Source organism: Anabrus simplex, chromosome 2, assembly GCF_040414725.1.
Source record: "Anabrus simplex isolate iqAnaSimp1 chromosome 2, ASM4041472v1, whole genome shotgun sequence".
NCBI lineage: Eukaryota > Metazoa > Arthropoda > Insecta > Orthoptera > Tettigoniidae > Anabrus > Anabrus simplex.
In genome coordinates, this window is record NC_090266.1 from 321,828,254 (window position 1) to 321,841,652 (window position 13,399).

The 13,399-nt window shown below is 37.9% G+C and overlaps 1 protein-coding gene across 4 annotated transcripts in view; it reads right to left on the bottom strand.

Annotated features, from left to right (window-relative positions):
• Positions 1-13,399, bottom strand: part of LOC136862802 (ankyrin repeat domain-containing protein 13C) — a 448,136-nt gene that overhangs the window by 127,501 nt on the left and 307,236 nt on the right. For all 4 annotated transcript variants that reach the window (XM_067139061.2, XM_067139060.2, XM_067139059.2 and 1 more), the window contains exon 5: positions 5,133-5,344. In XM_067139061.2, the coding sequence (XP_066995162.1) occupies positions 5,133-5,344 (212 nt within the window). The remainder of the gene's footprint in view (positions 1-5,132; positions 5,345-13,399) is intronic.

The window sequence follows — 13,399 nt, forward strand, 5'->3', positions numbered from 1 at the left end:
AGTTTTCGGGATTAAGTTTTCCGGATCCTGGGATTTTCGGGATTGACATCATTTTTAAAAATTTGCAAAATAGACTGCGTGAAGTGAAATTCTGAGCGAGTTTGAATAATCTAGTGCAGTTGGAAGAGTCTGATTTCCAGATCATCGATGAAATCATTAAAGTATTGGCTCCAGTCAAATTAACTGTAGACGCACTCTGTCACACTGATGCGAATTTATGCACAGCTGATGCTACCCTTACGTTTCTTTTTAAGCTGTTAAATCACAATGGCTCCGAGTTGGCTTCTAAATTCAAGATACATTTACGAACGCGCATGAAAGATGGCCGAAGAAATGAGTTGAGTGGCGTATTATGCTACCTACAAAATCCTCATAGCGACAATGTGGCGTTGGCATTCGATGATGAAATAAAGCGTACATTTTCAAGTAAATGACGAAGAGGAAGAACAAAATGTGCAAGTCGAGCCTACAAATACAGAAAAAAGTGATTTGATGCTCAAAAAAAAAAGCTTAATTTGGAAATAGAAAACAGCATGAAAATTATGTCTCCTGAAGCATTAAATGAAAATGAATTTCCCACAATTGTTGAGAAGTAAATGGACCTATACGAGTCTTCAAATTCTACTCGGAACTATAACCTAGAGCAGGCTTATAAGTATTTACAAACGATTCCTCCAACTTCCATCGAACCTGAACGCGCTTTCTCAGCCGCTGCATATATGTGCAACAAAATGAGAAGCAGGCTTGGTGATGAGACACTGGACGCGTTGTTATTTCTCAGATCATATTTTCGTAATTCAAATTAGAATGTTCCTATTAAATTAGTTTACTTTATATTTACGAGAAATGTGACTGATTACTGTCATTTTTAAATACTGTTTACTAAGAAATTGTCTACCTACTTATTATGTTGTTACATGAAAGTCGTCTATTTAGTCTATGTTCAGAGACATTGTTGTTAATTTCCAAAGTTTATTTGCATAGTTTGTAATTCTCAGAAAAGAATAATTTTAACATAGAGACTGAGTGATTTTAAATCTGGTTAATCTGACTCTAAGTCTGATTAGTTAGAGTGATTACATTACCTAGGTGTATACAGTAAAATATGTTGATTTTGTCAAAATTTCCATTTGCTGATTAAACAGCTGATTTCTGTAAGATTTTCTTACTTTTTATTTCTAACCATCAATCCCGGGATAATCCCGGGAGTGACCAAGTGCAATCCTGAAATCCCGGGATTAGAAATAAGGGCCGGGATCAAATTCCCTAACTACAACACAGTTATAAAACCAGAAGCTACACATGCAGCAGAAACACTTTTTTACCTGAATAAACAATCAAAGACTGACAGACTTCAGAAAATTGAAAGAAGGATTGGAAGAACCTGCATCAACAAAAAATACCAGAAAGATGGACAGTGGCGGTTAATACCTAACAAAGTCATTTACAAATAGCTAGAACCCATTACAGATACTATGCGTAAGAGGAGACTGGGATTCTTTGGACATATCATGAGGATGCAGGATTCGAGACTTCCGAAACAACTAGTACAACACAATCTCGTCTCAAAAAATACCATAACAGGATGTAAATGGATCAGAGAAGTAAGAGAGGATCTGAAGGAAATAGGCCTTACCACAGAAGACACCACAAATAGGATAAAATTGAATACAAAACTAAAGAATACAAACCTCCGCTTTACCCTTACACAAAACAAACCAACAGCACGCATATTTTCAACTGAGGAAAGGGCACGAAGATCGGAGCACCTGAAGAAGTACTGGGAGGACGGCAAAGCCCGAACAATCCCTTCAAAGAGACCTGAACGACGGACTGACGAAAGTGATCCTATGTGGTCATAAAAGAAGAAGAATACCTAGGTATTTACAATGACCACCAAAGGGAACTTTCACCCCAACAACGCAGTAATTAAAACTGAGAGGACTTTTCCTATTTGTGAAACTCACAACCTGACTTTTATCCCCGTTTATCATCATACCATTGCCTACTGTCCATCTCACAACATTATCGAGGTCATTTTGCAGTTGCTCACAATCTTGTAACTTATTTATTACTCTGTACAGAATAACATCATCTGCGAAAAGCCTTATCTCTGATTCCACTTCTTTACACATATCCTTGATATACATAAGAAAACATAAAGGTCCAATAATACTGCCTTGAGGAATTCCCCTCTTAATTATTACAAGGACAGATAAAGCTTCACCTACTCTAATTCTCTCAGTTCTATTTTCTAGAAACAGAGCCACCCATTCAGTCACTCTTTTGTCAAGTCCAATTACACTCATTTTTGCCAGTAGTCTCCCATGATCTACCCTATCAAATGCCTTAGACAGGTCGATCATGATACAGTCCAATTATACTATGCATATCTGCTAAATTAAAATGAAACTAGCTGAAACCCATCAACACATATATATACAGGTACGTCTTACGACGATGGGGTAGGAAATAGCTGGAAGTGGGAAGGAAGCGGCTGTGGCCTTAATTAAGGTACAGCGCAAACCTTTGCCTGGTGTGAAAATAGGAAACCATGGAAAACTATATTAGTGGGTTCAAACCCACTATCTCCCTAATGCAAGCTGATAGCTACATGACCCCCAAACCATGCAGCTATTTCTTCGGTGCAATCCTTGTACAGTTACTTTTTGGCACTATTGCAACTTTAAAATATTGCTCTCTTGACATTGCAACATTTAACTGGCCATGGCTGAAAACTGGCTGTGATAAATAGAGACCTTCACATCCTTTGAGGTTTATTGATCGTGATACAAAACGCCAAGCAAATTGGAAATTGATACCTACTGAAAGAAAATTGAAGTGTTTTATAGGATGTTGTTAAGTCAATTTGAGGAATTGGAGCTCTCTGTCCAGCTTTACCTCCACTTATTATTTCCAAATCTAAACAATGTTCGTACATACGTCTTAGAATTAGGCCCTAATCTGGTTCCGGTAAGGAGCCGTTGGGAAGCGTTCCGATTTCTAAGGAGCATAACTATGGCTCCAAGTTTTTAAATAAGAATATGTGGAGGGAAAACCATTAATTCCAAGGAATTACGCAGGAAATTGAAGTAGCTAGCTTTCATCATCAGTATTTATCTGTTGACGCTAGTGTATGGTTTTGAACTACCGGGTATAAGCCCAACGACTTCCAAATTAAGAATGGCACCTTGCGAGAAAACTATGATCTCCTTCACAGAAGTGAAGGCATACCTGCCAACTTTACAAAAGCAAAAATCACAAGATTTAGATATGAAAATCAGGAAAAATTAGGAGGAATCAGAAGATACAACTGGTAAAAACTGCTTACTCTACATGTCTTGTGCAATACAGGAGTTCTATGGTATATTATAACACTTATAGTCTCAAAACCCGACTGATGCTATACGAGGCTACAAGGCTAAAAATTACACTCTCTATTCCCTCACAGGAAGTATCTGATAAGTATTCCGAAAATAGCATGAACTCATGCTCCACACGTGTGAATCAGTCATGCACTTAAATGCTATTACTTAGCAAATGCATAGATTCATATATTGCATCACGCGCCCGCGCGATTATGCGAAGCGCAATGTTATTTTTAACAAGTCACAAATTCAAATTTGCCAGAATTATCTCCAAATGGCTCCTAAAATCTCTAGAAAAGTCAGTAGTCGCTATCTTTGACATTATGTCACTAAATTACTCAAAAAAAGTAGGCTCCAAATCTGGCGACTAGTTCTAGAATCGACCAGACTTATGTGAACGAACACATAGCACACGAGAGCAAGAGATTGACAATCGATATACGTGTCCCGATATACACGTTTCAATAAACATCTTACATTCGCGCATATTTCTCATTAATAAATGAAATATTTCATTTGAAAGCGGCCAATGAGTGAAGGACTTCCGGCCACTTGCGTACAAAGCTAAAATGGCGGGATTTGAAAACAAATGTTTTAAGTTCACCAAAAAATAAGCTAAAATCGGGAAAAATAATAGAATAATCGGGAGGCGGGAAACAATGTCGAAATTAGGGAGTTTACTGCCTAAACTGAGAAAGCTGGAAGGTATGAATGAAGGTTCTGCTATAAATTTCAATCACGATATCATCATGTGCTAAAATTCTGGCTTGTAATAAAATAACTTTGATCCATTGCCATCTACAGAGGGGTAGTTTCCGTTACAGATTTCTTGCAAAATATCAGCGAATTCCATTTCTTTCGTGGTTTTACCCACGTATTTTCATGTAAGCAGTGTGTTTAAATAAATACTTGTTCAGCGATAAGCATGTGGCAAAAAATGCAAAACTTTTATGAAATCTCCCCCAAGAACAATAAATCTCCCACCAGAAGGAAAGGAATGTCGTTATATATGGTATATTTTAGAAGACGGTTCACACACATTAATTAATGACTATTTGCCATTGGGGCTTTATCCTATATTGAGCAGTGCTAATCAAATATCATCAGCTGCTTTGGAATTTAATTTTAACCCGGAGACCGAACTCTTATTTAAATTTAGAGGAATTTTGAATGTAATGTGCACTGTTCAACTGCTGGGCAGCAAGACACAGGTATTCCTGTCTACGAAGTAGAGCTGACCAGGAAGACATCTCACTGCATGTGCGTGCCTACCCCATATTAACTCTCCTGCTCAGCATTCTCACAGTTCAGGTGGTCTTGAAGTAATGGACAGCGAATTGGCCAATCAGAACGCTACATTTCTCTTTAATAATTTAAAAATTTACTGCAAATTTTTTTATGCTTTTAAAGACACTCTGCAAATCTACAGGCCAAGAACTTTCGTCAGAATGCTTCATGACGTCAATCAGTTCAGTCGTTCTCTCAAATGCACGGTCACAAAAATCAGTCTACGGTTTTAAATAAATAGATATGCCTAAACTGTAACTCCTAAATACAATAATGAAGAACTAAAATTTTACAGCCCTATACCACACACCTTATCTGTGATTGATCAGCTGAAAAATTTTATAAAATTAAAGCTCTTTCAACTGTCAAATGACTGCTAACTGGTTTTTGCATGGAAACATGCTTCATATTTTGAGTAATGTGAATAATGAGAACAATCACAGTAGATATATTTCAATGGCAATTAAGGAATCTTACCTCATATCGTACTCGCTGATACAATTCTGCCTTGTTGTCAAGAACTGTAAGGGATTGATTTGGTTTTCTGTCACCATTGAATAAGAAGGTTATGTCACCTCGTTCCCACCTCATGTCATTGAAATCTACCAAGGTGGTATCTAGACGAATTGACGATCCCTTTTTGTGGATACGACAGACATCTGATGGCAATATTCTTGACACTAGAGGAACTGAAATACAATAAAGCAACACATTCAAATAATTTCACTTCAGAGTGTTAATATACATAGTATGTTACTCGAAGACTTGATCTAATCTGCTCCTATTTTGGAAGACTGCGACCACAATAAAAATTTATTTACTATGAAAGCTGTGATACAAGGTGATACTGCTACTTCAACTCTTGATCACAGCTCATTTGTGTATAACGTCATTATTCCAAAATTGTGCAGATTTAATTTATATGAATGAAAGAAGAGGTCACATGCTAATTTGAATATTGTTTTTTCACTAATGGAATCCATCCAACAAAGACAAATATTTGTTAGCAGCTATCTGTTTATGGAAGCTACTGTTTTAATACATTCACTCCCAGCTCCCTCTGTGGGAATTCAATTATACAGCCCAGAGAATTTTGGATGTTAGCCTGACTCGCTAGGTAACATGTAACACATGGCTTTAACTCAGTATCACTGCTAACTATAAACCATAACACCACTTGAATTCCAACCACCCACTTCAGAGATCTTGGGATTGGCATGTGTTTGTTTAGATCACACATCCCACAATGTGGAAAATTACCAAAGCTGTAGTAAAATGTTCATCTGCCCGCGCTCTATCAGCAAACTGATATACTGTGCCATCTAACGTACATTTGAACATAAAAAGTTGACACGAATTCAAATTCAACCACAGTTGGATACGGTATTTTACACATGGCAAGCCTAATCCGACCCTGGTCCGATATGGGAGTGAATGTGTTAGGAGGAAGCACAACTGGGAAATCATCCTCTCAGAAATAACCAATAAATGTTAATGACATTTTTCATTGCTGCTTTCACTGCAAGAAAATTACTATTGCTGGTTTCTTCTGACTCGACTTCTTTACCAACATGAAACAACCATTTCAATGGCTCTCACAGTTCTAATACCCTGAGTATTGAATCAGTGAGAGATAACCATCTTGCGCTGCAATAATTCAAGATTTTGTGGCTTTTAAGCTCAAGTCTACTTATTTCCTGATATATCTTCTATTGTTTTGGTTTTTCTTTCTTTATTTCATTCTTTCAAAGCTTCTTTCAAGAAAGAAATATGTCTACTACCCATTTCTCCACACTTGCACTTGCTTCCAATGTTTTAGTAGCTTTCTTGGCAGCTGAGTGAAGTAGGTGATATATACAGCCTCATACAACCATTAAAGGATTCTGCTGTTTCAAAAATGCTGACACTCTTTAAATTTACCCAACATTGTAATTGCATTGTCGCAACCAAATGATAAACAGTTTTCCCATTTCAGCATTTTGATCTTAATTTCTCTATCCAACACATGAAATAGTCCTTCCCCAGCATTATCACATTCAATCAACGCAAGTAACAATCTGTTCTTCCTTCTCACAAAAATAAGTAAACACCAATGGATACAACCTGCAGTCATTTTTATTATTAATAAATAAATAATTGCGCACAATGTGCATGAATACAAGTATTACACTGACTCACAAAAGTTTCTCAGAGATTCAGTTCTCAATTTGCACTTTAGTACATAGTATCTCTCACAGAGTTCACCACATCTTCTGCACTTACAGTCACGGCAGGGGTCATGAAATTGCTTGGATTCACACAGTTTATGGTGAAATCCATGCACGGCGAGCCTTGTTGATGTATGTTTTAATTTATAACTTCCTTGCATTCACTCTAAATTAATCATTGCATCACTGAGGTAAAAATCGTCTGATATGTTGTTCCTCTTTTGAAGAAGTTCCTGCAGTAGTGCCTTATACGCCGTGGTGGTGGGGAGCAGGAACTTCAGATGCAGCTCTTCTACATAGAACACTTCTCTTGTCAGTACGTAAACGAGGCGCGAAGGAGTGTACTTGGATAGACAAAGTACTCTTTTAAGAAATGCTGATTTTACATTCTCTAAACTTTGCAATTGTGCCTTGGTAAGTTGCACCCATATGTTTTCTATTCCGTAGGACGCAACTGGACTGACTTTGAGATGAAACAACTCTATGGCCGTCGTCAGTGACAAGCTGCTGAGAAGTTTGATGTCACCCATTGCTTTAATGGCCGCGTTTAGTCTTTCTTTGACATGAAGGGAAAATTGTTTTCCAGCCGATTGAGATGTTATTCCCAAGTACCAGAAACTTGATACTGATCTTAACTGCCGGTCCCCATAGTAAAATGTTCCCTTCTTGCCTCCTCTCCTAAAAGCCATCGAGATAGTCTTATCCTTATTCAGTCTCAGCTTAGTATCTTCTGCCCATTTACTCACTTTGTTAAAATTACTTTGCAGGTCAGACTCTGAGATGGATGTTAAGGCCATGTCATCTGCATACATGAGTAATTTGACATTACTAGACGTTATCGATTTTGTAATGTCTGCCGTTGCAATAATGAAGAGCAAAGGACTCAACGGGTCACCTTGGAGTACACCAATAGTTTGTAAAATAGGACCTGATCTGGTAATGCCATCACTGATTTCAATCCAATTGCTGGTGAGCAGATCTTTGATTAATGGAAGAAGATAGAAACTATGGTCGGTGATATTTTGTAACTTCTCTAATAGAATAGTTCTGTCAATTGTGTCAAAAGCCTTCGAATAATCAATGAAGATGACATGAAGTTTTCACTTCCTCTAGGTTGATCCAAGGCTTCCTCTATGTCCCGTTGAAGGCATTGAACTGCCTGAAGTGTTGACCTACCACTCCTGAAACCAAATTGAGAATCTGGGAGTTTGTCCGCAATGAACTCTGTAATGCGTTTATGAACTAAAGCAGTCAGGGTCTTCAAGAGAATACACTCCAGTGCAATACCTCTATAAGAATTGGGATCTGCTGTATCACCTTTCCCTTTATATAACATCTTAATTGTCGATCGTTTCCAGCTTTCTGGTACTCTACCTTGACGCAAACATTCGTTTAGCAGTAGTAATATCGAGTTCTGTAACACTGGGAAAGTAGCTTTCAAATGTTCGTTGAATAAGAGATCAGGGCCACATGCTTTCTTGTCTTTCAGGTTATAGATGGTATCTGATATTTCATCAAGTGTGAATTCCTCGTAATGGACGCTAGCCTCCGTGTGGGGTAAATGAAAGTTAACCGGCCGCGTATCTCTCTCCTGTAGGATTGCAGTTAGATGTGTGTCCCATACACTCATTGGTATATTCTTTGGGAATGATGGTTGCCTTGGGCGAAGGGCTTTACATGGATTCTGTTTATTTTCCTCAATTAGTAGTCTCTCTTCCTTCTCTCTGAACTGTTTCTTAGCTTCTGCGACAATGACTTTATAATCTCTTCTTAACCTAGCATAAACTGCTAACCGTTCCTTTGTCCGTTGCACTTTATCATCCTGTAAGGCTTCTAAAGCAATTTTCCTTGCATTGAAACACGCCATAGTAAACCAAGGCTTCACTTTTCTTTGGCGGATGTCGTTGGAGATGACAGCCTTTTTAATGATCTTTTCTAGTTTTGTTGCTGCCTCTGACAGAGTGCCACTTTGTAGTTTTTCAATAATTATCCTATTTTCTGAGTCACCAATTAAGGACAAATCAATCCGCCTGCACACTTGAGTTGGTAGTACTTCTGGGCACGAGTAAAAGTTAACTAGTTTCAATCTCGTCTCAACTGGTAAATGTTTTTTCTGTTTCTGCTCTGACTACTTGACTGATTAGAGTTAATTTTTATTATTACTACCATCAGTAAACAATGAGTAAGGTGCATTTTGAAGACTTGACTATTTCAGATACTGCTGATCACTATTGCAGTTGCCTTGGTTCCATCACTTCCATACTTTTTAGCACTCTCCGGATTAGGGAACATGGCCTTCGAATAATGGCCTAGCATGGTCTGCTGCAAATAAGGGAAGGTTATGTTCAACCAGAAAGTGTGTGAAATAATATTCAGCCCATATAACACTATTAGAGTCACTTTATATAGTTAATATATATTGGAAGGTCGATCAAATATAAACAGGATTTTTGTTCCTAAACATCAACAGTTTGTAGGAATAGCCCCGTGCTTCTGCTATACTTAGGCGGGACTGTTAGGAGTGGGGAGAGCGTGATATTAGATATTTCCCGCTGTTTGATCAGTAACACTCACAATGTCGGAGCAACAGGTGCACCCCTCCACTGCGCAATGTATAATTATAAAATTTCTTGCTTGTGAAGGAGTTACAGTGGCGGAAATTTGCCAGAGATTGAGTGCACAGTTCGGTGATCAAACATTGTCAAGGATGCATGTGTTTGCCTGGCATAAAATGTTCAAGGAAGGACAAGAACGTGTGGAAAATCAGCAACACGATCACCATCCTGAGACCAGCATTACAGATGAAAACATTTGTGCAGTTAAAGACATTATTGACGACAATCAACGGGCATGAGCGACGCACAATCAATTCTGCTTACTACTGCGAGCTGTTGAACAAGGCGAGGGTTGCATATCGCCGCAAAAGACGAGACCAACCAATTCAACGGGTCATCCTCCTCCACGACAATACGCGGCCACATACTGCAGCCCTAACTGTCTCCAAGCTACAGAAAATTCACTGGACTACACTCGATTATCCTCCTTACAGCCTGGACTTATCGCCCTGCGATTTCCATTTGTTCGGACAGCTTAAAGCAGCTCTAGGAGGGCTACAATTTGAAGATGACGAGAGTGTGGAAGACTTTGTGCACAACTGGCTGGTGACACGACCCTGTTCTTTACGATGAGGGCATCAAAAAGCAGCCCATACGCTGGGACAAATGCATTTCCAAAGCAGGAAACTATGTGGAAAAATAATTGTAATTGCCTTGTGTTTTTCAATAAATTAATTTAAATAAAAAAATAAAATCCCGTTTACATTTGATCCTCCCTCGTAAATATACTAACGACAGTGTCCTGCATCGCACTCTGATGCACCCATACTCTTCAGTATTTTAGATTTCACATGGCATCAGCAGTCATTGCGACCTCCATATTTAACTGACAAATCACACTTGCATGTTTCACAAAACACTTGGTTTGGTGAAATTTTACATGGTCGTAGGCATGAGCAATCCTACGTATATTGCTTTCGGTAATGTCGATTTTCCCGCAAAATTTTTTTTGTCCATCGTCACTCAGCTCTTCATTTATTTTACGCTTAAATGTCTTATTTTATTTAACACAAAAATAGGCTTGCTCTTCGCAAAATCAGCTTCAATTTCTAAGAAAAGCATGCAACTCATGACTAAACCAGAGGTAATAGAACAAGAATTGTACACATGCAGGGAGTGCGTTCAGCAAAGAGATCACACTCATGATCAAAGGTTGTAAATAAATATTGCCATCTCAATTTTCTCATGAATAATCTTCAAGCAGAGAGCCTCCTTCGCGATGAACTGTACGGAACTTAATTTTTCATATTCATGGGGAAAACGGGAAATTTAAAATCAGCACTCCTCATCCACGATACAGTTACCTACAGCAGCACGTCAATGTGATTGAATTTCTTTTTAAGAGTACATTTCCTATCAAGACAATAGCACACAATTTCTTCGAGGCAGATAGTGAACTGTATCGTCTTCTGCATTAAGATATGTATGTTCTAAACATTATTACTTGCATTGGATTTCTATTGCTTATTTCACCGTTTTATTTGTTCAAGACTGTTTATTGTCGCAGAGTTGGTATATAACTAGCCATACTGCATTCCTGGAGTGATACAGTTTCCTTCAAAATTCTAGCCAATGGGGCTGCATCTTTACATTTGCAAAGATGGAAAATGTTGTACATTTCTTATAAACATATAAACTAGGGTTGGATTGGAGGGTTGTTAGCTTTCGGAACGAATTTGCCTCTTCCAAGTTATAGTACATAATTTCACATTTGGACGTGATAAAGTGATTTGTCATTTAAATGCGGAGGTCGCGATAAATTCATTATTCTTTTATTTTAGTCCTAAACATTACATAATAAGTTAGGTGATGATGAAAGATTACACCTTCGTATCCGTTCTGATGATAACATAGCACACGTAACAATGGAGCTCTCTTTCATTCGTCACCTCTGGTCAATGACAAAAAAAACAGGGAACTCAAATGGATTTAAATACAGCATTTGCAAAGTTTCCTGTGCATTAATTTTAATGCTAATAGTAAATGAATGATTTAAACTTGTTAACCGACGTTTTCTTTAAATTTGTGTCAGAATTACCTCTTTAAAAGCAAGGTGACAAGCTATAAGGTCCGACTGTTAACATTTTACAGTCAATTTTTGTACTTTTTCACTCATAGCTGAAACATGTTCATAGCTTAATTGAATCACATTAGATGGATGAAATATATTTTTAGGATGTTAAGATAACATGTTGGCAACATTTGGAGACCTGTGTTTTTGAATTTTGCATACAAACAAGGAACCAACATTTTGCAAGAATAGGGTCAGTTCATTTTTTAATGAGTCACTAAACCCTTCAGAAATCTTACTAACTAGTTCACTAATGCTTCCAGAAGCAATTACATTAATCCTCTCCTTCGGTTCTGAAATTTTTGATAAACAACAAATGGGAATTCCAAAACAATATCAGCAATGTCTGCCAATCAATTTGCCACTGGAACAGATTTTAGCGACAGTTTAAAAAAGTGAACGGAGGATGTCTAAATGTGAACGTTTGTTGGGTGCGTATTTAAAACCAACTTCCCCGTCTGGTCAACAAAGGCTTCGGATACAATGAAATTGACATACCTGGGTGGTTTTTGTTCAGATATGAACAAAATGTATGTCTGATTTTCTATGACATATGCAAACAGTCCTTTGCTTTTGACACAACTGCATTGAGTCCTTTCAAAGTCTTTTGCAAGACCTCACAGAACAAGCTGAATTTATGAGCCCAGCAAGTTATGTGAATAATTCCCTTCAGTAGTTCGAAACATTTTAAGATATATGGGATGGAATCAGTTACCATGTAATTTACATTATCACAGTTAATTTCAAACATACGCAAAAGCACAGAGGATTACTGCTGTTCATATAATCTAAGAAATGAATGTTCTAAAAAAAAAATTTCCTGTTCAGGTACAGGGTCGTGAGTTTTAATCTAGACTGTGAACACACAGTACCCTCAGGAGTCTAGTTTAGTAGCAAATTAGAGCCAAGTTCATTTCCCATCCAAAGACAGTTTAATGTTTGCTAATATTCCTGCTGCTCAACGTGGGAAATTATTTCCTTGGCTGGTTGGGTTCTAACAAGCAAACAAAAACAAGAGCCACAATCAAGAAAAATGTCTTAAAATCCCAATTTGACCATCACCGAATCGTGACTAATGATATTTTATTGATAAACATACCGGGAATAAATATTTGAAGACATTCCCGTACTGCAGGGTTGTCCAGCTTTTCAAATGGGATGCTGAATTTGAGTAACACAGTGGTTGTATCTTGACTAAATTCCATTTCTTCACTCTTAGCTTTCCTTTGTAAACTAATTCAAGTTCTATTTTTACCTGCTGCTTTACCACTGGAGTGTTTCATTCAAGCTGTAAATGTTTCCTATTTTTAAAACAGTATTTTGATACAGTATATTTCTTCTCCTATTTTATATGCACACTATAACATTATTTTCCTAAACTTATAAACTTTCACACGCAAACACTTTCAGCTCTGCTGTGCAACGTGAAAAATCATTGTTCACCCCATCCTTTTTTTTTTTTTTTGCTTTACGTCGCACCGACACAGATAGGTCTTATGGCGATGATGGGACAGGGACAGGGAAAGGCTGGAAGTGGGAAGGAAGCAGCCATGGCCTTAATTAAGGTACAGCCCCAGCATTTGCCTGGTGTGAAAATGGGAAACCACGGAAAACCATTTTCAGGGCTGCCGAGAGTGGGGTTCGAACCTACTATCTCCTGAATACTGGATACTGGCCGCACTTAAGCGACTGCAGCTATCGAGCTCGGTCACCCCATCCTTACAACTGATTCTATGGTCACTTTATTTGACCTGAATCAGAATGCCGTTTAAAATCCACGAACCTTGCATATACACATTCAATACAACACTACCAAGGGACAGGAAGTATATCCAGTAATAGATGTCATTA